At 40.1% G+C, this 20,977-nt stretch overlaps 1 protein-coding gene and 1 long non-coding RNA gene across 8 annotated transcripts in view; one reads left to right on the top strand and one right to left on the bottom strand.

The window, feature by feature from the left end:
* The window catches only part of AHI1 (Abelson helper integration site 1), a 65,200-nt gene extending 59,346 nt beyond the window's left edge, over positions 1 to 5,854 (top strand). For 6 of the 7 annotated variants that reach the window (XM_080999513.1, XM_080999508.1, XM_080999510.1 and 3 more), the window contains exons 23-25: positions 1,155 to 1,252; positions 3,804 to 3,877; positions 4,894 to 5,854. In XM_080999513.1, coding sequence (XP_080855639.1) covers positions 1,155 to 1,252; positions 3,804 to 3,877; positions 4,894 to 5,110 — 389 coding nt within the window. In that variant the 3' untranslated portion in view covers positions 5,111 to 5,854. Of the gene's footprint in view, positions 1 to 1,154; positions 1,329 to 3,803; positions 3,878 to 4,893 lie in introns of all 7 variants that reach the window. The other variant, XR_013984343.1, reaches the window with a different exon arrangement.
* The window catches only part of LOC308473895, a 76,413-nt gene that overhangs the window by 40,342 nt on the left and 15,094 nt on the right, over positions 1 to 20,977 (bottom strand). The gene's annotated exons all lie outside the window — the stretch shown is intronic.

Here is a 20,977-nt window from a genome sequence, read left to right as displayed (position 1 = left end):
CCGGTGTGCTGATGTATTCAGCATACATCTGATATATTAAAATAATTAAAGTAGGATTAAATGTGAAATTTGAACAAGCATGCACTAGTCTGACCAACAAACAAGAAAGTGAAGAGCTACCACACACTGAGACTACCCTAACTACCTTATATTGTTCACTCTAACCTCGTTGTAGAATGTTGTTAGAGTGAGCAAGGTTTCAAGGCAGAGAGTTGCCCTGTCTTGCTGACTGCCATCACCTTATAACGGAAGATGTTGAAGCTGCTATCTTAAATGTTTAAAGCATGCACTCTGCTGAACATTTGGTTTTGTCCAAAAATTGAGGTCAGAATATATGCCCTTTTTATTTTTTTAAAAAATCAGGGATAACAAGCACTATTTTAAAAGGCATTCCCCCCTTTATATTGTGAAGGAAGGCATGCCTTTTCACATGGGAGGAGATGTCTGATACAATGGGTGAAAGTCACCTATGGAGCCCTGTCAGTGGAAGCCTTCTGCCAGGACTTTCAAAACTAAAATCATATGATTAAGATTTTTTTTTTAATTAAGCAAATGTTCTCAAAGAAGATAACCACAAGTGCATTCACAGACTTAACAGTCTCGGCATAATCCGTACATGTCTATAAGTGTCTCTTTCCTTACAAAAGTGTCCATATTACTTATTACTGAGAACTGTACCCACTGATGTTAGAATTAGTCTCCACACCAGAGGGCACCCTATGCAAAAGTCCATCTATTAAATCCCCATTTTTAATTATTTCCAATAACTGCTATCCATATACCTCTAAATGTTTGGTATCTATATGATGAACTCATGAACGGATGGAACCGAGGCATATGGTAAACGTATAGCAGTGAGCAAAGGCAGCTGGCTATTCATTTTCTCAGTGTTTTGTAGTCTCCCTTCCAAATGTTGCAGTATTGATTATGTATAGAGATGGAGAGTACAGATGTATGGAGAGAGACAGCAGGCACTTCTTTCTGTATCATATGCAACAGCCAGGGAAGTACTATAAAAATCAATAACCTTGAGTTACTGAAATGGGTATATTGAATAATGATGGAGAAGCTGACCCCAAAATGCTATGGATCAAGTTAGATTATCTCTTTAGTGCCATGTTAGTCATAATTAATTACTTATGATTCATTTTCAGCACAATATGAAGAACAACTATCTTCAGGTTTGGCCGAAGATTCTACTCCTCTTCTTTTCAGTGAACTGGGAGAATCAGCATCGCCAGCTATGCCTGGGGTAACTGTTTGCGGGAAAGGGCATATGGCACAATTATGCAAGATGGGATTGCATTTACCATTTCTTGTGATAACAGGTTAATTGCCAAGTGCTTCCAGCATATGTTAATTTTAATGCATGGGCTTGCATGAATTCAGCATTTCTCAAAACAGTGGAAGCCTGGAGGTTTTTATGCCTACAAAATACAATCCGTACATGTTGGGAAACATTTCATTTGGCAGAAAGGGAGAGATGAAATTTAACTAAGTTAAATTGTTGCTACAAATTGTTTAGCTTGATTTAGCCGTAAACATATCCAGAAATGCTAATAAAGTGAAGATTCCAAATGGTTTGTATTCCTTTCTAATTGCAGCTTCATGATAGATGGTTGTTATGTCAATCAAGAGTATGTTACATTCGGGATCCAGAGCCCTGTGCAGTGAGTGCCTATTGCAAGGACTGTGCACCGGAATCTTTTGTGGGCATAAACATTTGCCATTGGGAAAACTGATTTAAGTTAGGCATAACTGGGACAACTTCAATAAACATCAGCTGCTCAGAAAGATGGAACAATATAATTGTGCTCATCAGTTGCTCATTCATTTACTTTATTTTAGAGTCAACACACTTAAAAGGAGTTCATATTTTTTCTAGTTAAATTTGTGTGTGCATATGCACTTAAAGATTTTGTATTAATTAGCTATCCTACATCAGCAAAAATAAGAAAAAGTGTACTCAAGAATTCACCTGGCAGGTCGTCTCAAATGTTACCCTAACCTGAATTCTGAGAGTAACTTCAATCAAATATTTAGCACTGTATTTTACAGTGATCAGGCAGAATCATTAACATGGCTAAAAATGAATATATAAGTTTGTGTGCAGCCATAACTCAAAGCCCATAGAATCCCACAGTGAGCTGCACATGCCCACAACCCCACCTCCACACCAGATGGCAACTTGGGGGTGATTTGAAACCTGGAGGAGTTTTTGAAACCTGGAGGAGTTTGTGAAGCACATGAGAAGCTGCTGATTAAAAATCACACAAATTCAAAAGTCCCATGGCCGCACCTAAAGGAGCTCTCTGGATTGTGGAGTGTTTCATAAGGGTGTTTCATAATGGCAATTTTGATACAGCATGGACAGCGGTTTTGCCGTTATTTTCTGAAATTTCCATATAAATAGATACAGATAAAGAAAAATATATATGAATTCTAATGAACGCATGAGGGGTACAATTTTGCAGTTGTACCATTTCAGAATATCCATGCCATCACATCTCATAAAATGCAAAGTAAAAGTAAAAAGTATTCACTACATACATATCCCATTAATACTTTTGTTTGAGCCTAAATCTCTTAAGTCCAGCATCAGATTCAGTGAGCCACACTTCTTCATTTTCCACTATATTTCTATGGAATGAGATAGTTAGAAACCATGCAAGTTGTCTGATTGTCATAGAGGACAAACGCTGGCTCCCTTGGTGCTGCACCCCAAAGTCACCTTTGACTGGACTTAACTGTCCAGGGGTCATTTACTTCCTTACCTATTACCATAGAGCAAAATTATCATTATCATAATAATAGCACTGTTAGCATTTCTGTTTCTAACTATTATAGACAATTTACAATCAAGACAAACAAAAATATATAAAAGGACTTAAGCTAAAGAAAGTAGCAGGATTATTTTTTTAACAGCTTAAAGGTTGCACTCTGCAAAAAAAAAAATCTCTCTGTTCTACCTATCTGAAACCAAGGTTCACTGGGGGCCAGGGCCTCCCTTGAGAGACTCACCAGATATTGGGTGCAATAGCTAGAAAGGCTTTGTCTTGCTACTGAACCACCATATTTCTGATGGTTGGGCAGGCTCAAATGGAGGATACAATCCTTTAAAAAAATCTAGTCCTAAACTAGATTCTGATGTTACTAGATCTAATTTTGGATCTAGATAATAGTGATCTGTAATTGATCTCCATCATAGCACTAAGGTAGAATATGTAGGTGCTGCGTTACATTGAACATACCCTGTTGTTGTTTTTTAAAAAAACAACAACACTGTACAGCAGTAACATTTGGAATTGGTATGTGGCACTTTGTATGCTTATTAATTTCTGGCTTTAACTACCATATCTTTAAAATATTCTGACATTGCATTTAGCTGATATTTTAAAATAATCAGTGCACACAGGTGTAATTTTGGGATTTTTACAAATCTCCCCTCAGAGTGAAAACTGATATTAATAGTCATTACATTGTCAATAACATTTAAAAACAAATGCAGTCCCCGTTGAAGACTCATTCAAGCATAGATTCATAACTTGTGTGTGAGAATGTATGTGTATGTTTTTGCTAAACACACCTGAACATTTCAAGGGGGTTTAAAAGCTGTGGAACTGTTTCCTGCTTTTTAACCACAAAGGGTGAGAATTTCATGCGTGAGGGATCTTCTTTCTGAAGCGAGGTATATTCTACCCTCATTAAGGAAGCCCGTGGGTTTTTTGTCGTACACGTGTTGACCCCGTTTTCTTCTCTCCCCCCCCTTCTCCTTTACTGATTAAAGTTTTCCTATTTTGCAGATGTCAGCATACTTCAATAAGTCAGGAGACCAAAGATTTATTTCAGAGAATGACACAGACTACCTAGCTACACAGTAAGCAACCATTTGTGGAAAGCAGCCTGCTTTGTTTGTTCCATTGCTTAGAAGTAGTAAAAAAAAAAAAAAGCAAAAAAAAGTGGTGATTTTAATGTAACTCTAGAAACTAAATGGTTCAGAGAAGTTAAAGAAAATGTAAACAGTGGTTTGTATCACAATTGACAGTCATATTCCAAATGTCCTAAGAAATTTATTGTGTCATTAATCCATGATGTTACTTTTCCTTTCTTTGGATGAATTACTCATAAAAGATTTGATCCACACATTCAACTGCTTTGTTAGATGCACTATGTAGAAACCAGAATATGGGAGGCTACTGCTGGAATCAGCGCAAGACGCATTACAACAAAAGTTCATAAGTTTAGGCTAAAAGAATACTAGGCAGAACAGAGCCAATATTCAGGTCGTAGAAGGCTGAAGAAAACTACACAGGAGGATAAGGAGATGGGAAAAGAGGAAAACTTGAGGGCAAGGACTCATTGAGCATTCAGTCACAATCCAGCATCCACTTACACTGGTAGTTTCTTTCCTGAAATACTCACTGATTTCCTGCCCTCCACATTTTCCCCTAGTCCACTGCTAGTTAGTAATGCTGGGCAAACTAAGATATGCAGATCTTTGTAGTTATACTAACAAGGTTAAATTGCACTGTCTATAACTGACTAGGCTACTATGGGGTTTTACCAATCAGAGTTGCATCTGTGAATTCTTGATCTTTTCCTCTGAAAATATGAAAATTATTCTCTTAGCATTTCCCTACCTGGATTTCTTCTGAAAGATCAATCAACAAATTGTCAAAGGGTTAGTTTAAAGTGTTCACCCACTTTCAGCATACTTGTCTTGAGGATCATGTTTCCTTTAGACACAGTTTTAGTGTGTCCCAGCACCATGAGATCAGCCTGCAGCAGCCTCAGAAGTGGAATCTAAAGGCTAATGATTGGGAAGAAGCATAGTCTAAATAGTTTTAGTCTGACAAATTTCTAACACAGTCTTTTATTCTACTTTCCCCATAGGAGTGGAAAGAGGAAGACAAAGAAGAAAGGCATACAAATGGAGCAGGCGGAAGCCACAGAATGCAAGGCTAATGCAACTGACAACTTTCCATCTAATGATGTTGAGGATGAACCTAAGAAAAGCATGGTGAAGAAGAGGAAGAAAAGAGCTGTCAAAACTGCAAGTTCAAGTGGAACTTCGAATGATGCTTTCCAGCTGGACTCTCCCAAAGCATAGTCTCTATTTTGTTTTTGGATGCTGATTTCATGGATAAAAAGTTGTATGGAAAAACATTCCACTGTTTATCGTGGAATGATATCATGTTTATCATGGTGTGGTGAGCCCAAGGAGAAGAGCATGTACTGAATGTTCCACTGAAATGCATATGAGTTCAAGCAGCAAGTATGACTTCAGTATTTCATTTTTGCGAATAGAAAACACTTTGAAATATCTCAATATTTCTCAATTGAAATATCTTCAATACTATTGAAATAATCAGTTTTTGTTGGGCCTATTCATGTCAAGATAAAGTGGTCCAAGAATAGTTTGTTTAAAATTTTAAAAAGCACTTTCATGGGTAAAGTCAAAAGAACTGTTTACTGAAGAATAGCCTTTGCAACCATCTCACATACTGATGTGCATCTGCAAATGAGAGTGAATAATCATATGAGTAAATGCCAGCTACCATCACTACGGAATGCAACAGATAGCTTTTTGTATATTGATATTTAAAATAAAAGTTTTAATGTATATTATTAATGCACATTAATGTTAATAGTATTAAAACAATGCAATAGTAATACAATAAGTTTTGCAGAATTCTGTTTTTGTTACACTCAAAGCATTGCCAAATTCGTTTTCTACTTTGTTCTGAAAACCTGTTTTGCATCAATATGTGGGTGGGATATATTTTTGTGACATATTATGTTTATGCTCAGGTGTAACTGTTTTTAAATTAAAAGGCATTAAGTTGTGAAGGAATTATTCATGATGATTTCCGGTGACTTTATTTATGGTCCTCTTGTGTATGTTGACTGCGGATGTCCAGGTTATTTATACCATGTTAGGAAATTCTGCCCCCTTCCTTTCTGAGGCAATAAATAACATAAAATTAGAAAACCCTTTTTTAGTTGTCATGGCATTTGATTCCATTAAAAAGAAAGAAGTGAGAATAACCATGTTGACCACTGATGTGTAAAATAACATCCAGATGCAAAGGATTAAATACTATATACATATAGTATCCCTGCATATGTTTAGCAGACAAAGAAACACATAAACATGTTTATCTGCAGAAAACTCAGTTTCCTCCTTCAAAAAACTCTTGTAAAAATGTAGTTTGTAAAGGAGAACATTGCAGTAACCCAGGCTGGATGTAACTAGGTCAGGGGTACCAATGTGGTGCCTTCCAGACAATATTGGAGTACAATTCCCGTCATCCTTGACAATTGGCTGTGGGAGTTTGAGTCCAGCAACATCTGGAGGGTGCCATGTTAGCTTTTCCATGTTGGTTATAAATAAGTGAGGCCAGATACAGTATACTCCCTCCAATTAGGATTTTAGTTTAGGAGTCAGCCAAAGGGTCAGAACATCTCTATCCACATCAGCAGATTCATCAGCCAACAGCATCTGCATCTTACCCAGATTACTTTTCAGTTTATTTGTCCTTATCTACACCATAAGTGCCACCAGACACTGATTCAGGGTTTCCACAGCTTCCATAGAATCAGAGTATGGAAACAAGAGCTGTGTGTGATCGGAATACCAGTGACACTTCAGCATAAACTTCTGCATGAATTCTCCCAGCTGTTTCGTTATAGGTATTGAAGTGCATGTGGGACAAGGTGAAACCCTCTGACACCCTGTAAACCAAATGCCATGGGATAGAGGACTAGTCCTCCACCTACAAGGAACAACCCTCCACCACATTGGGGAACCAATGCCACCATAAAACAATACCTCCCAGCCCCACCTTGGGAAGGTTTTGATGGTACTGAATGCTCTTTAGGGGTCCACAAGTAACAATGGGATCACACACTCCACCTGTGTATCTCCCCAGTATAGATCATCTACTAGGGTGAGCAGGAGTTTTTTTCAGTTTTAGAATCAGGTTGGAATATAGAGTGGAATGGATCTAGTTAACTGGTTCCATCCTGTTAATCTGTAGTTTAATACATGAAATTGAGATGCCACTGAATGCATATAAAATGTATTTCCTAGAATACCAGATGTTTGTAAAGGACGGGGGTGGGGGGCTATCATTTGTTCAAGTCAAGTTTAGAGGACTGAAGTCACAATAGCTTGTTCCTTTGTGATACCTAACACTTCGCATTTCAGACTCCTCTGCATGCTTAATATTCTAGCTCTCTGCTCTTTTAATATTCTAGAGCTGCTGGTGGTGATGTTCTCATTTCATTTCTTTTTTTCCTTTACACAAAATCTCTCGTCATCTTCAGGTTTTGAAAGTAAATAGTCTAGCGTGACATCATGCTATGTATCTGAGAGAGCTGAGCAGTAGCCAACATCTGGATGCTCGTTTGGAAGGCATTGTTAACTATTAATTTGACATTGTGGACACTGAAGACAGAAATAACACTTCACATAAACACCATACTGATGTGGCTGTAATCAAAGGCACAGCGCCTCCTTTCATGCTAGCAAACTGGGACTCCAATTATGTTCACTGCTCTGAAGCTGAATAGAGCTGCTTTGCCACACTTTCCAAATTGAGAGTGGAGATGCAGCAGCAGTCTCTTCTAAGGCACTGTTCCAAATAACAATTAAGGAGAGAAATCAGATAAAAGGCCCAACATGAAGATTTATGGAGCTGAAAATATTCTCTTTAAAACAGTGTTGTTGCTATTGTCATTACAAACAAAAGCATAGGTTTTATTTGCATTCACCTTCCTTTCCACACATGGGAGTTAAAGTTTTCTACTGCTTTGCATTCTTAGGTGCAGAATTAATAGCTATCCGCCGTTCTTTGTTACACAAAGTACACAGATATGTATTCAACAAAATGGTGCACAAGTGATTTTCCAACGCCTAGCATTAATATCTCGTCTCCCTTAATATGAATAAGTATCAGCACATCACAAAACTATTTCGCATCATTCTTCTCTTTGCAGAATTGTAACCAACAAACCATACAAAATTTTCTGTTACCTTTTCAGAGAGGATTTTCCCCAATAAAAATTATATGTAGTAGAGGTGTCTTTTGTTCAGGGATGCGGAGAAATGTTCATTTATGGGTTTGAAAAAGTGTTCATTGGTGGAATGGGTTTCTCAGACGATCAGTCTGTCAACAGGGAGTGTGTATGTGGTGAGGGTGGAATCAATTGAGCAGATTGATACTGGAACTAAATCTAAGAATCTCTTTGACCACAACTTTGCTTCTCCCCTCACCTGTTGAAGCTTGAAGTACAAATGCCTGTCTGAATGTGATCTTGATCTGCACCCTGTAACATGTTGTGCAACCGCACACGTACACATGTACATGCTAAATTCTTAAGAACTGGGTCATTGTATTTTCTCAAACTCGGCTTCATCTTAATAGGTACCACTTCAGTTCTGCACAACTTCTTAGCTGCCACTCAAAATCCTTCTCCCTCTACCCTTAATAGGAAGATCCACATATGTGGAAGACACATTTCTTAGCTGCCACCTCATATCCCATCTGGATCACATATAAGAAAATTGCTCTATTTATTGGAAGCTCACTTGGATACTTTTATAAAATGGTTCTGTTTAAAGAAAAATGTTGTATTCCAAAGCAAATGCCTTTGTATTGCTGTTTTAGTGCAGTTGCAAAGTTAATTGAAAAAAAATAATAATTTGGCATTGCATGATTTATTGGGCAAAACTTTCCAGGCTGGAGAGGGTTTCCTAAAAAGTCGCCATATAACTCGTTAATTACAATAATTAATTTTGAAGCGAAGAAGGCTAAGCTATATGGGCACAACACCAGGAAGTTTAAAACATGAGTTCTATTGAAACAGTGGAGCTCTGGAAGAACCTGCTACAAGCTTTTGTGCATTTAGGGGGTTTAGAGGCTGGGCATGATCTGTCGTTTTCTGTTTTCCTTTACTTTTATTAAGTTATAGCCCATCTTTTTTGGAAAATCAAAATAGCTTTTAAAGTCTGATCCTAGTTTAACATGTATAAATAGTTCAGCAAAGGCACAGTGAACAGCATACTGACAAACCATTAAAAGGAAAAGAAGAAGATGACACAAGTTGCCCTTGCCAGCTCCCACAACCATCATGTTGCATTTGGGTTTTGCCTTAAAGTCTTTTAAGAAACAGACATCACGAATCAGAGCAGTGTACTTGTAGCATCACTTAATTCAAAAGGCAAAAGGGGATCACAATCAAACAAGGGCTAATGAGAACACAGAGGAACATGACAATTGAGAGTCTCCGTTGACTAGCGAACTAAGTCTGCCGGCTGGACCCAATTGTCTACCAAAGAATTGAATGTCAGGATCATTTAGGGTTAACAATGGTCCAACACAAGAAAAAGCAGACAGCTATGAAAAATAGCCGGCATGGTAGCCATTCTGCAGAGACCAGGGATACAAACTTGATAATGAGGCAGTGCATTCACTGCATCCTTCTGCTCTAATTACTAAGGTGAATAGGAAATACTTAATTGAAGACGGGAAGAGGATAAAGAAGGGGGACAAAACACTTGTTTTGTAAACACAAATAGGAGAATATTATTTAAAGAAACCTTTTCTACTATATGTGAAATAGTAGCCACAACTCTGCAGTAACTGCAGCATACATTAGCAGGTGCCGTTTATGAAACACTTGCAGTGCAGTAAGTAACCAAATTCTTTTTGTAAAAGGGGAACTGTTCAGTAGGTGATGGTTTTTAAGTAAGCAGATATAATTCTGAAATCCTAATGTGTATTCTATGGAACTGTTTCTTTAAAAGAATAGCTTACCTCTAATAATAAATACACTTTCATCATTTAAAAAAATAAATGAAAGAATCAACATTGTACAGGCAAAAAAGTAGAATTTGTGTGTTAGAACAAAGATTGGCAAAACATGGATGGGTGCTGTGTCTTAAAGTATTTTGGTCAAAAAATATATCATTTGGTAGCTCTGAAGGGAAACAATAGCTGGTGGTTAAAAAAACTTTCATTTCTAGTTCATTATTTCATCTACAATGATTTGAAAATGATAATTATAAAAATTCCCCATCAATTCAAAGTTCCTTTGGGTTTCAGCTATTAAAGTATACATTTAGAAATGAACTATGTAACATGCAGAAAGTATGACTGAGAAACATCTATATAAGAAAGAGAGCTCACTCTGTTTTGAGGGATAAGCAGAAAAGTGACAAGAAACCAGAGCATGGTAGTTTGTGGGATAACTTTCTTTCACAAGGAAGGGAAATTTTAACCTTGTCCTCTGCTTGAGGTAACCCATTTACTTTTCAACTCTTTCCCTTATTCTGAGGTAAATATGCTGCATTTCTTAACATACATATTGTGTATCTGGGTTCTTCTTTTGACATTGTTATTACAAGGTAATGTCAGACGCTAATAGGACTGGGCAGTCCTCCTTTTGCTAAAGATTGATCAGGAATACTCAGTTTTGTGACTGCCATTCAGCTGCTACTGTTGTTATTTCAAGGACCTGCAGTTAAGTGGAGAAAACTTACTAAGAACACTTTTCCAGTGTATGAAGAAAACACACTAAGCAGGGACTTGATCAAATGGCCTACATCAAATGACACCTGAGCAAATAATGTCATCACCATTTGTTCAAATTTTTAATAACTCATTTTATTGCATTTGTGGTACATTTCACAGGTCTGATCAGAACGGAGATGGAATACAACTTTAGGACACTACACTGCCTTGAGTCCAATGGAAGAAATTTGATATATGAATAAAATAAATTAATTATCTACTAACAGCCAACATCCCTATTAACTGCTCTCTGGGGGTTGCATTTGAGGCAATACAGACCTCCATATTATTCTGAGATAACTGTCCTGTCCAAGACTACAACTCACCCTGTACTGATTGGGGCTGATGGGAGTTTGAGTCCAGCAACATTTGGAGGGACACAGCAATGTCAGATTTAGAATGGTACAGGCAGTCCCTCACCACCACCCACCCAGGGTATTAAGCTAAGGGGATGCAAAATTGAGAAGACCCATAACCTAAAAGATCCAGTGGGGTAGGGGATTTTGGCCTAACACAGGGCACCATATTACAAGAGTTTACCAAAGTTCACTCCTAACACATGTTCCCTATCCCTTTTGTAGGCCAAGGTTGTGGTTAGGAGTTAAAAGCAGAGCCATTGTGGAGGTGAAGGGAGCAATATCTGCGGCTCCAGATAGCTTTGGGAAATCTTGGTTGGATATACTGGCCTAGCTGAAAGACCAGTCAGCTTTTGGAGATTTTCAAGCTCAAACTACAAAAAAAAGAACAGATTATTTCTTAAGGTTCTTTTCTAATTTTATACCTGCTAACAACCTGTTTGTGCTATCAATGCAGGTTGCTACTTTTTATATTCTTTTTATTCTTTAAATAAAAATGCGTTGTTTTAGCATGTTGATAGTTGCTCTTTGCATAACACCGGTCAGCTGACCAGGGATATAAGGGTTAGCTGGTAACAGATGATGCAGGTGGTCTTAAAATATAAGGCGGGGGTAGAACTGCCCTCCCTAAATGACTGCTCCTGACTAAAAGGCTCCAGCCTTAGGGTAAAGGGGAATGGAGGCAAACCCATTTAGCCTAGTGCCTGAGCAGGTTTTTAGTGTTCAGAGCCAACTGGCAAGGCTCACCGTTCACTAGACCCTCCTCTAAAGCAAAATCTGGCCTGGTACTCTGGCCTATCAATGCCAACTAGTCATGAGGCTTCATCCAGGACATGGGGCAGCATGTCACTAAATAGCAATTGCTGAGAAACGAGAGCAGGAAAGGGCTATTGGCTTTGTGTCCTGCTTGTTCTGCTTTCTGGTGCGAATGTGCAAAACAAGATGCTAGTCTCAATAGGCCTTTGGTCTGACTCTCATCTTTTTACTCTCATCTTTTTATGGGCAGAGCCTTATTGCGGAGCCTCGCTGTCATTTTAACTTCCCAAATGCACCCGAAGGAACAAGAGTGTAGGGTACTGTGGGGAATTTAATGGTGGCACCCAGCCACCCAGTACTCCTCAGGGCACTACTGCTTCCCAACATGACTGCCAGGTCAGGCCACCTGGTCCCACCAACAGAGGACAGTGAGCACCAGTGCTCACTTTGCCCAGGCCTTCATTGTGATAGCCTGTGGCACTCAGTTGGTTGCAGCTTTGTACCTCAAAGGAGTCATTTTCCTTCTTCCCTAGTCTAGCTGTATTTATGTGCTGTGAATACCCCCCTTGAGTGAGGAAAGTTAAAATACCAACAACGGCAGTATATTCAACTGAAGCAGCATTTTCACTGTCATTGTCTCGGGGGCTGACCAATTCCCTTTTCATTTCCTTGATACCAATACTTTTCTTTAGCTTGCTAATGCTTCTTTTAATGGAACAATGTATCTTAACAGTGAAGAAATACATGAATGTATGAAAAAAGCAGACCAATTTTTAGTTACACTTCTATAGTTACACAGGTTGGAAGCGCAGAAAGCTAGCTGCAGCAGCTGTAAATTTTCTGAGAATTTATCTAACCACAAATACAATGAAATGGGGAAATGGGGCTATATTAAACTGTGCAAGAGAAGCTGCTGGAACTCAGCCATTTCTGCAACATCCTGTAATTAATTTATTATGACAGGTCTGGCAAACTGAAACACCCAATTCACTTGCGACAGACTTGCGACGATATAGATATTTCAAACTCTGTAATAATCACATAAAGGGCAGGTACGTCTGACCAAATGTGGCAGTCAGTGGCAAGGGCAAGACTGTAAAATTAACTAAACAAGTTGCTTCTCCAAGATGGCTGCTACCAAGACACTTTTCTGCTGCCTGAAGCAGTGCCCAAATTGTACCTGCCCCCCAACTTGGGCCAACACTTTTCCTATCCCTGCCTTCTATCCCTCCCTCACGGTGTTGCCTAAAGGAAGTCCCTTGGCCCTGCAGAATCGACAGGGCCTCCTTTGTCCTTCTGACCCTAGAAAAAAAGAAAGCCTATCTGATGAAGAGTGCATTCTTCTATCAAGGTGCATTTCAGTATGGATTGCACAATGCCCCAGTGTTTGTCACCCTCAACTTCAAGTTATGTTATTAAACCACATCATGTTATGTAAAGAAGATGAAGAGTTTCCATTATTTATCTGAACAGCCAGAAATGCAGACAAATAATATTCCTTCAGCTCAGCAGGATGAGGAAAATGAAACTGCATTTTTTTGAGGGTTTGAACACAAAACAAAAGAAGTAATTCGGCAACATCGTGAAAAACATTAAACAAAATGGCTGTGCTTATGTCACAGCTGACATAGGAAGCCTATTGTGCTCAAAATCCTCTGTCACTCAAAAATGAGCCACATGGTATATTCAGATACACATACAGAATTATTCTGCAATGTCAGCAGGGGGGTGGGTTATGTATACAATTTAAGAAATGTTTTCCCTATATTTGTTTGCAGTGTTTTGGATACGCCAATGGGAAACTAGAGCTGAAATACATCATAGCTTACCTTGTAGTTCTTCACCTCTAGAGGCAGAATATACCATTCTAAAGCCATTCCTAAAAACAGAGCAGCCCATGAAGTAGCATAGTTCAGGCTTTGATGATCAAATCTCTTTAAAATATGCCATAAATATAGAACAGGAGGAGCAAAACAAGGCATGGAGGCAGGGCGAGTAAGTTTTGTAAATGTCCAAACATTTTGTTTTGATTTCTCAATGCTCCCCATTTGTATCTATCTGCTTAGGGATTTGCAGAGGTAGCATGAGTCAGAACAAATGAAACGGTAGCAGAAAAGAAAGGTGCAATAATAATAACAATAAACACTTACTACCCATGTTTAAATATTTATCTTCATAGAGGTGGCAAGGTTCATTAGATCCCATAAGTACAAGGGCATTATATTGGTTGTCATGCATTTATTTAACTGGAAGACTTTCAGCCATTCATACAAACTGCTCTGCGTGCCGTCTAGAGAATTTTAATAGCAACAAAGAAAGAAACTTTAATTTTGTATTGGGTCTTATTGTTGTATGTGTGTAAGGAGTTACTCTAACCTGTCTTGTCACAACACACAATTGTGCCTATGATGATTGTGAATGACATCAGCCTCTAAAAATGCTTTCTATAGCTGAGTTATAGCAATGTGCATAAGCCTTTAATAGGCTTATGAAAGACGGGGAAGGGAAACAGGGGGTTAATCCTCATTATGGTTTAGTAATATGACATAATGAGAAAGTGACATTTGAAAAGTACACACAATGAAGAACAAATGGATCAAGAGTGTGCCATGGGCACTAGAAGAGTCACTCTCAATCCTCTCTCGTTAGCAAGTACATGCTGAAGGCATCCCTCGTCATCTGCAGGATTTAACTGGTGGCAGCTCAGTTTCTGGGCCAGTCTATACACAAGCTGCTGGTTCTTCTCTGTTCAGTCCCTCCTGTGCACATGGGTGCATGATGAAACCTCAGCGTGCATCAGGGTTTAGGCTCCTATGGCCCAAAGGCATACCAATCTTCACAGTGGTCTTCTGATTTCCTGCAGCTTGTACTTGTGTAGAATCTGACTCAGGGCTTATCCACACTTAACCTTTGCTCCGCTCTTTCCAGGCACGGTATGCAATTTAAAGAGCCATGTTCAAGCAGCTTTTTAATTTTTTTTTAGTTTGCTCCAGAGCTTTCCCCATGAAAACCCAGACTTTAAAGCTCAATCGGAGCACACATCAATCTGCGGACAACCTGAGTTAGTGTTTGCACCAATTTAACTTTAAAGTGTGGGTTTTCATTGGGAAATCTTGGGGCAAAAAAACACCCTCCCCCCATACTCTTGACACTGAACATAAGAGCATGGCCCTCTCCCTGCAAAAAGCAGGCTTTAAAGGTAAGTTTGGCTAGCTAAGCCCTTATTCTGAGGTTCCTCTGTGTAGTCCCAGTTGTATTACACCTGAGCTGAAATGTGAGAATTGTCTTTTTCAGTCTGTTTCAAAATTGTTGGAGGGGAGGAGGGTGGATAATATCCAGCAGACTTTCCACCCTGCTATTTCACAAAAGGGTAGATAATTTTGCGTGCACATATGGCTCCAATCCAATGTGATATTGTTGAAGAGGTCAAGGGGGTTGGCTCCTCCTCCTCCTCCTCCTCCCTCTCTTTACCCATTGCTTGTTCCATTCACCAGTATGTTCAAACAATCTAGGTCCTTTCAGCTGAGATTTTTCAGAAGGTAATTGGGGATTTTTGTTTTCATGCTTCTGCTAACTGTTTGGAAAATATTCATCAGAAACCCCCGCCCCTTCCGTTTTGACACCCACAAAAAGGATAGATCAAAAAGGCAGCAGGCAAGCCACTGTGGGCCGGGCATTCCATAAACAGGGTGCCGACACTGAAAAAGTGCTTCCTCTGGTTGCTATTTAAGCTATATTCCTTTGTAAAGTGCCGTGCTTTGATTCTACTACGTAGTACCATATAAAATCAATAAAATGATGATAAACCAAAACAGAAAACCAAAAAAAGCCCACCATGGCTATTCTGTGAAGCAATTCCTGCCATAACTGGGGAAAAACTCCTAGTTTTACAAAGATGGACAAAGCTATCTCAGTCAGAGGAAACACTGCAGATGCTGTTGAGCTAGTAGTAGCCACTGGTGGCAATGCTAGTAAATCTAGCCCTTTTTTCTCTGACACTCTCTCCAGAGCTATGGGCAGCAACATAGGTGCAGGGCTATGAATAAGAGCAGAAGAGCATTTTATAATCATGACCTTATGCTGGAAACTTTGGAGGACATGCACTTTCAGGAAAGGAAGTGCTAAAGAAACTGAGGAAGTTCACAAAAGGATGGAATCTGGTTCCTATGTGTAGAAGAGATGCTTGTTTCATCAGCAGCCTAAAATTTAAAAAATAAATAAATACTAGGAAGCATGTTCTGCAGTGCTGGACTTTATCTTCCAACATCAGGCAACCAACCTCAGCTAAGCATCAACTGCCTCTGCGCCAGCATTTCCACACTTCTTTACTTGGTCGTATGTTTTCAAAAGAACAGGCCATGAATTACTAAACTACGGTATGCTCAGATGTGGCTTGACATGGCAGGCTGGGGACCTTATCCTCAAGAGCATAAGAGGCCTGCCCACCTAGGCCAGTACTGTACACTGTTCTCACAACTAACCAGAAGTTCATGGGAAGCTCAGAAGCAGGACTTGGGCACAGCTCTCCACTTGTAATTCCCAGCAACTGCTGTTCAGATGGATCTACGCACATGTAAACATTCACAGATAACTTGTGGGAGACTCTGCCCCAGGTACCTAACTGGGCACAGTGACTCTAGTTTGAAACAGATTCCAGAAAGGGAGAGAAATGTTGCAAGTCAGGATTTTGATGGTAACATTAGGTGACCCTGGAAACACCAGCCTCTAATTACGCTCAGGTTAGCTTAAGTCAAGAAACTTTTGCCTTTTAGGGGTTTTTTGGTTTTTTTGTTTTGGATATGTTTCTCTCTCTTTCTCACGGCAACTATTGTCTTTCCCCTTAATAGCTGGGCCCTCTTTGCTCTAACGCTGAGGTGGAGCGTGGCCAGAACAGCTGAAAGCCTTGGAGTCTTTGTTCTCTTGGAAAGGGGAAAGGCTCTCTTTCCCCCTAGGCTTTATAGTACTCTTAAATGAAGATATAATTATGATCCAGAGATAAGAGGTACATGTTGGAGGTACTGGAATGAAGAAAGAAAGGCAGCCCCACCTCCGTAGTCATCACGAAATGAGAGTGTTTGTCTATGGGATGGGATGGAGTTAAGTCAGGAAAAACACTTGCCTCACAAGTTGTATAACCCACTCCCTTGCATGAATCATTAAAGCAGTAATAAACATTTCCTCGGTTTTGTTTGTTCCTCCGTCCTCCGGTTCCTCTCTAGCAAGGAACTGGGGAAGGGGTCACCAACCTTGGGGACCTGCAGGCAGTGCTTTTTTCTTCTTCTCCTAGAAAAATAGATGCTGGTACTCACCATGAATTTTTTATAGTAAGTGCAACAGTTTGTAAAAAAAGCAGACAAACTGTTGTGGACACACACACACACCACAATCTGTTTTATTGGCTATGCTTCTCTCAAACTTAATTTCAGCTGGGGAAGTGGATCCTATGGGCATCAGGGAAGGCTTTGGCTGGGCCATGTGCACCTGTGGGCACCATGATGGCAACTTAGGAAACAGAGCAAGACATGCTGGTCCAAGACCTTACCAAATGTTGCAGCTCTGCAGTGTGAGTTGGTGTCAGCAAGTTGCAGTCTTTCAGGGTATGGACAAGCACATTGAACAAATATGAGGCAGCTTCCTCAGACTGCAAACCCGTACACCAGGAGTGGGGAACCTTTGACCCTCCAGATGTTGCTGGCCCATAACTACCAGCATCCCCAGAAAGTGTAGCTGATGGCCAGGAATGCTGGGAGTTGCAAGTCAGCAAAATCTGGAGGGGCAGGGCTCCTGCTTCCTTAAGATCTGTATGGAAGAGTTCATTGCAGCAAATGTAGTTTGTCATGCTTGTCCTTCCACCCCCGGCTTTCAAAGGCACAGGAACCCTGCTCACTTTTGCACCCAACCACTCTAGTGTGTTCATATATTGCGACACCACCAATCCTTGTGACACTTCACAGAACAAAAGGTGGTCGCTGCCCTGGGAGATTACTTCTGACAGTGAGCGAGACCAATTTGCATCCTTAACATTTTTTGTTCATTTCTTAACAGTGAAAGTCATATTGAGCAAACAGGTGCTTAAGATCTAATCACAGGCAATAGTTTTGCCAATGCAGGGCAAAACAGAGCTTTCCTGTTGCACAGGTCCTTATTTGTTAACTTCCCCATATATAAAACATTGACTGAATAATGAGACGTAATGCTCAACAGCATGAGAGAACACGGGAAGGAACGAGAGTTATGTGCAGCCCCAGTTTGTCATTTGTTAGGAACTACCTATGTTGGGCTGACAGCACCTATTGTTCTGATACAATTGAAGGGTGTCCAAGTTCTTTGCATCATTAGATTATCACCATGGTGCTAAAGCTTCAGTTCCTGCACAATCTCGGAGTTTCAAGGCATCGTGAAGCTTTTATCTGTCTCTCTCATCTAATCTCTGTGAATGAAGGAGCAAAGCATTTTTTTAACCTGAATGTAAGCTTGGCCACACCTGTATATGCAAAATGACCCTGACTTATAATCACAAGAGGGAATGGCATGTTAAGTTCCTGTTTTCCTGTATAATAGTCAATGTCATGTAAGTAATGAAAACAACTTGTTCAGATAGAAAAGATACTGAGAAATTATGGTAATGTGAAATGTAAAACCAGATAGTTCAAATAAAAGGGTGCTTTGGATAGTAACAGCAAGACTGTTGTTGTTCTTTATCTGTGCAGTTGCTACTAAGATTTATACTCTGTCCTTCACATACATTATCAGGGTGAATATATTCTTTCTTGACTGTATGAGATTGACATTATTTTCTGAAATGCCTGCTCAGTTTATGGTTTCTAGAGGGAGTATTAAAAGGCTACAGATTAATTCATGTGCACTACAACTTTCATCACTCCCAGCCTCTTGTAGGCAATAGCCAAGGATGTTGCAAATTGTAGTTGGAATACGTGGAGGACTCCATGTTAGCCAACCTGGTATACTAAACATTTATAATCTGGTCCTTTCCCCCGCCCCCACATACATTTACAGGCTCCCACAAAAGGCAAAAAATATGTTAGCCTTCATATCACCACACGTCTGAGGACAGCTCCCACACAATGTATCTAATTTGGCGGTTCCACTGACCCACACCAACACCAAATGCTCCAAAAGTGACTAGTCTGTCAGATTGGGCTTTTTAAAAGGCCTTGTCATGCATGTTCTGAGACCTCTGGAGTATAACGTGACAACTCATTACATCATGGATTGCTGTGCCACTCTCAGCCATAACGTTTTCTGTACATCTGTGGTGAGATATACTGTATCCTCAAAGTATTTTAACACCTTAAAAGACCTGTGATTTCCCTAGTATATATCACAATTCTGTGATGAGTGGGACTGTTTCAGTACCAGATTACACTGCTGCAATCCTATACATACTGAGCTGGGAGACTAAGCTCCACTGAAAACAGTAAGATATACCTCTGAGTAGACATGTATAGGATTGCACTATAAATTACTTACATACTCTGTGCAGCAAAAATATCAGCATAGGTTACAGGCAAAAAAGTGTGAATCAATCCTGAACAAAACTATTTACTTGCCAATAAACCTTACTGAAATAATAGGGAAACACTGCTAACTAATTCTGTTGAGGACTCTAGTGTCAGGAATTAAAGGGATGTTTTTTAACCCCCTGCAACAGTAAACAAAACAGCCACAACAATCCTGAAGTTCATCCATAAATAAGTGGAAATTATGTATCTTTGGACTGAAGAATCTAGGAACTTCACATATGCACAGTCATAACTGGTTAACAGCAGTATGAAGTAACCAAGTAGGGTAGCTTTCTTTTAAGAGCTGCCTTTGAAGATGTCCTAAGGTCCAGTTTAAAGATGAAGACCCATAAGAAGGGAGAGCAGCAGAGGCCTTGAAGTTGCCCATGAATAGTTGGCATTTGGGCAGGAGCCTGATAGAGTCGCAGACACACAGTGACAAAATATGTATTTAGAACTACTACTGAAGTCATGGATAGCAAATGTGGTACCTTTCAGATGTTGGCCTACAACTCCCATCAGCCCCAGCCAGCATGGCCAGTGGTCAGAATTTATGAGAGTTGTAGTCTAACCATATTTGTTACCCTTACCTTAAATTGCAGAGGCCTGCCTTAAATAATCTCCCAGACACAAGCAGTGCAGCCATCTGAAAAGCAATGGCTTTTAGCAATCAGCTGTGAGTCATGGTAGACCTGTGCAGAGAGCCTGAGTGCCAGGGGAAGTCAACATACAACAGGAAGCAAGTTTGGCCTTTCAGCTCTGCACCTAGGTGCAACACATAGACCCCCTGTACACATTAAAGCTGTATGCATAGTCATCTGTACCTTAAAAATCTTGAGCATTCCAGATTCTTTGGAGGTGACTTACTATATACATTAGGAATGGGCCAGCCGGAGCGGTCAGCGGGGAGCTGCATTTGGTTCCCCATCCCAAACACACAGCTTACACAAAGACACACAGTTTCTATAGAAGACACCATTCTGTGGATGTTAAGAACATAAAAAGAACAAATGACCTATCTAGTCCAGCATCCAATTTTCACAGAGGCCAACCACACATACATAATTTTATTTGTAAGCCACCTTTCCACAGCTCAAACCATGCTCAAGGTGGCTTACTGCATGGGGAAATCATAGTCATAAACAACAGAATGTTGAAAATATGTGAACAAACTGAGCAACTGCCACACAAACTACAAGATCTAAAATAAAGATGCAGAAAACCAACAGCAACGATAGCAACCTCCCTGCCGCAACAAAAAAAACCCCTAACAACATCCCAGCCCTAGAGTCTGTTCAGCAGCCTCAGCTTTTGTAGCTGGAGTCAGTCAGGGTCCTGCCCTCCCAGGCCTGTGGAAAACTAGCAAGCACAATCCTAGCACAATAGGCTCAGAGCAGGGCTAGAAGGTGCAATAATGCCTCCACCGCCCCACCATCATACTGCTTATCTGAGGCATTAAGGCCATCAGCATAAAGCTGAATAGCAGCATAACCAGGGAGTGACTAATTGACTATTGCATATGTCCCCCACAAGTGTCCTGGAAAAACTGGGTCACCCCACTTTTCTCATCATGCTCACGCAATTTCACAGTGCAATCTTTCCTCCCCCTCTTTTCCCCTCCCTCCCCCAAAAGTACAGGTACTTTGTCCTAAATCCCTGACCTACCTAGTGTCGTCAGTATGTCAAGTCCCCAGTTGAGGATCAATCCATGTGTCCAAAGTCCAAACTGAAGGACAGTGCTGCAGAGATCCTGGAGCACCCAAGG

The sequence above is a fragment of the Podarcis pityusensis genome (genome assembly GCF_964106645.2).
Source record: "Podarcis pityusensis genome assembly, chromosome: 3".
Lineage (NCBI taxonomy): Eukaryota > Metazoa > Chordata > Lepidosauria > Squamata > Lacertidae > Podarcis > Podarcis pityusensis.
This window is presented reverse-complemented; position numbering and strand designations above follow the sequence as displayed.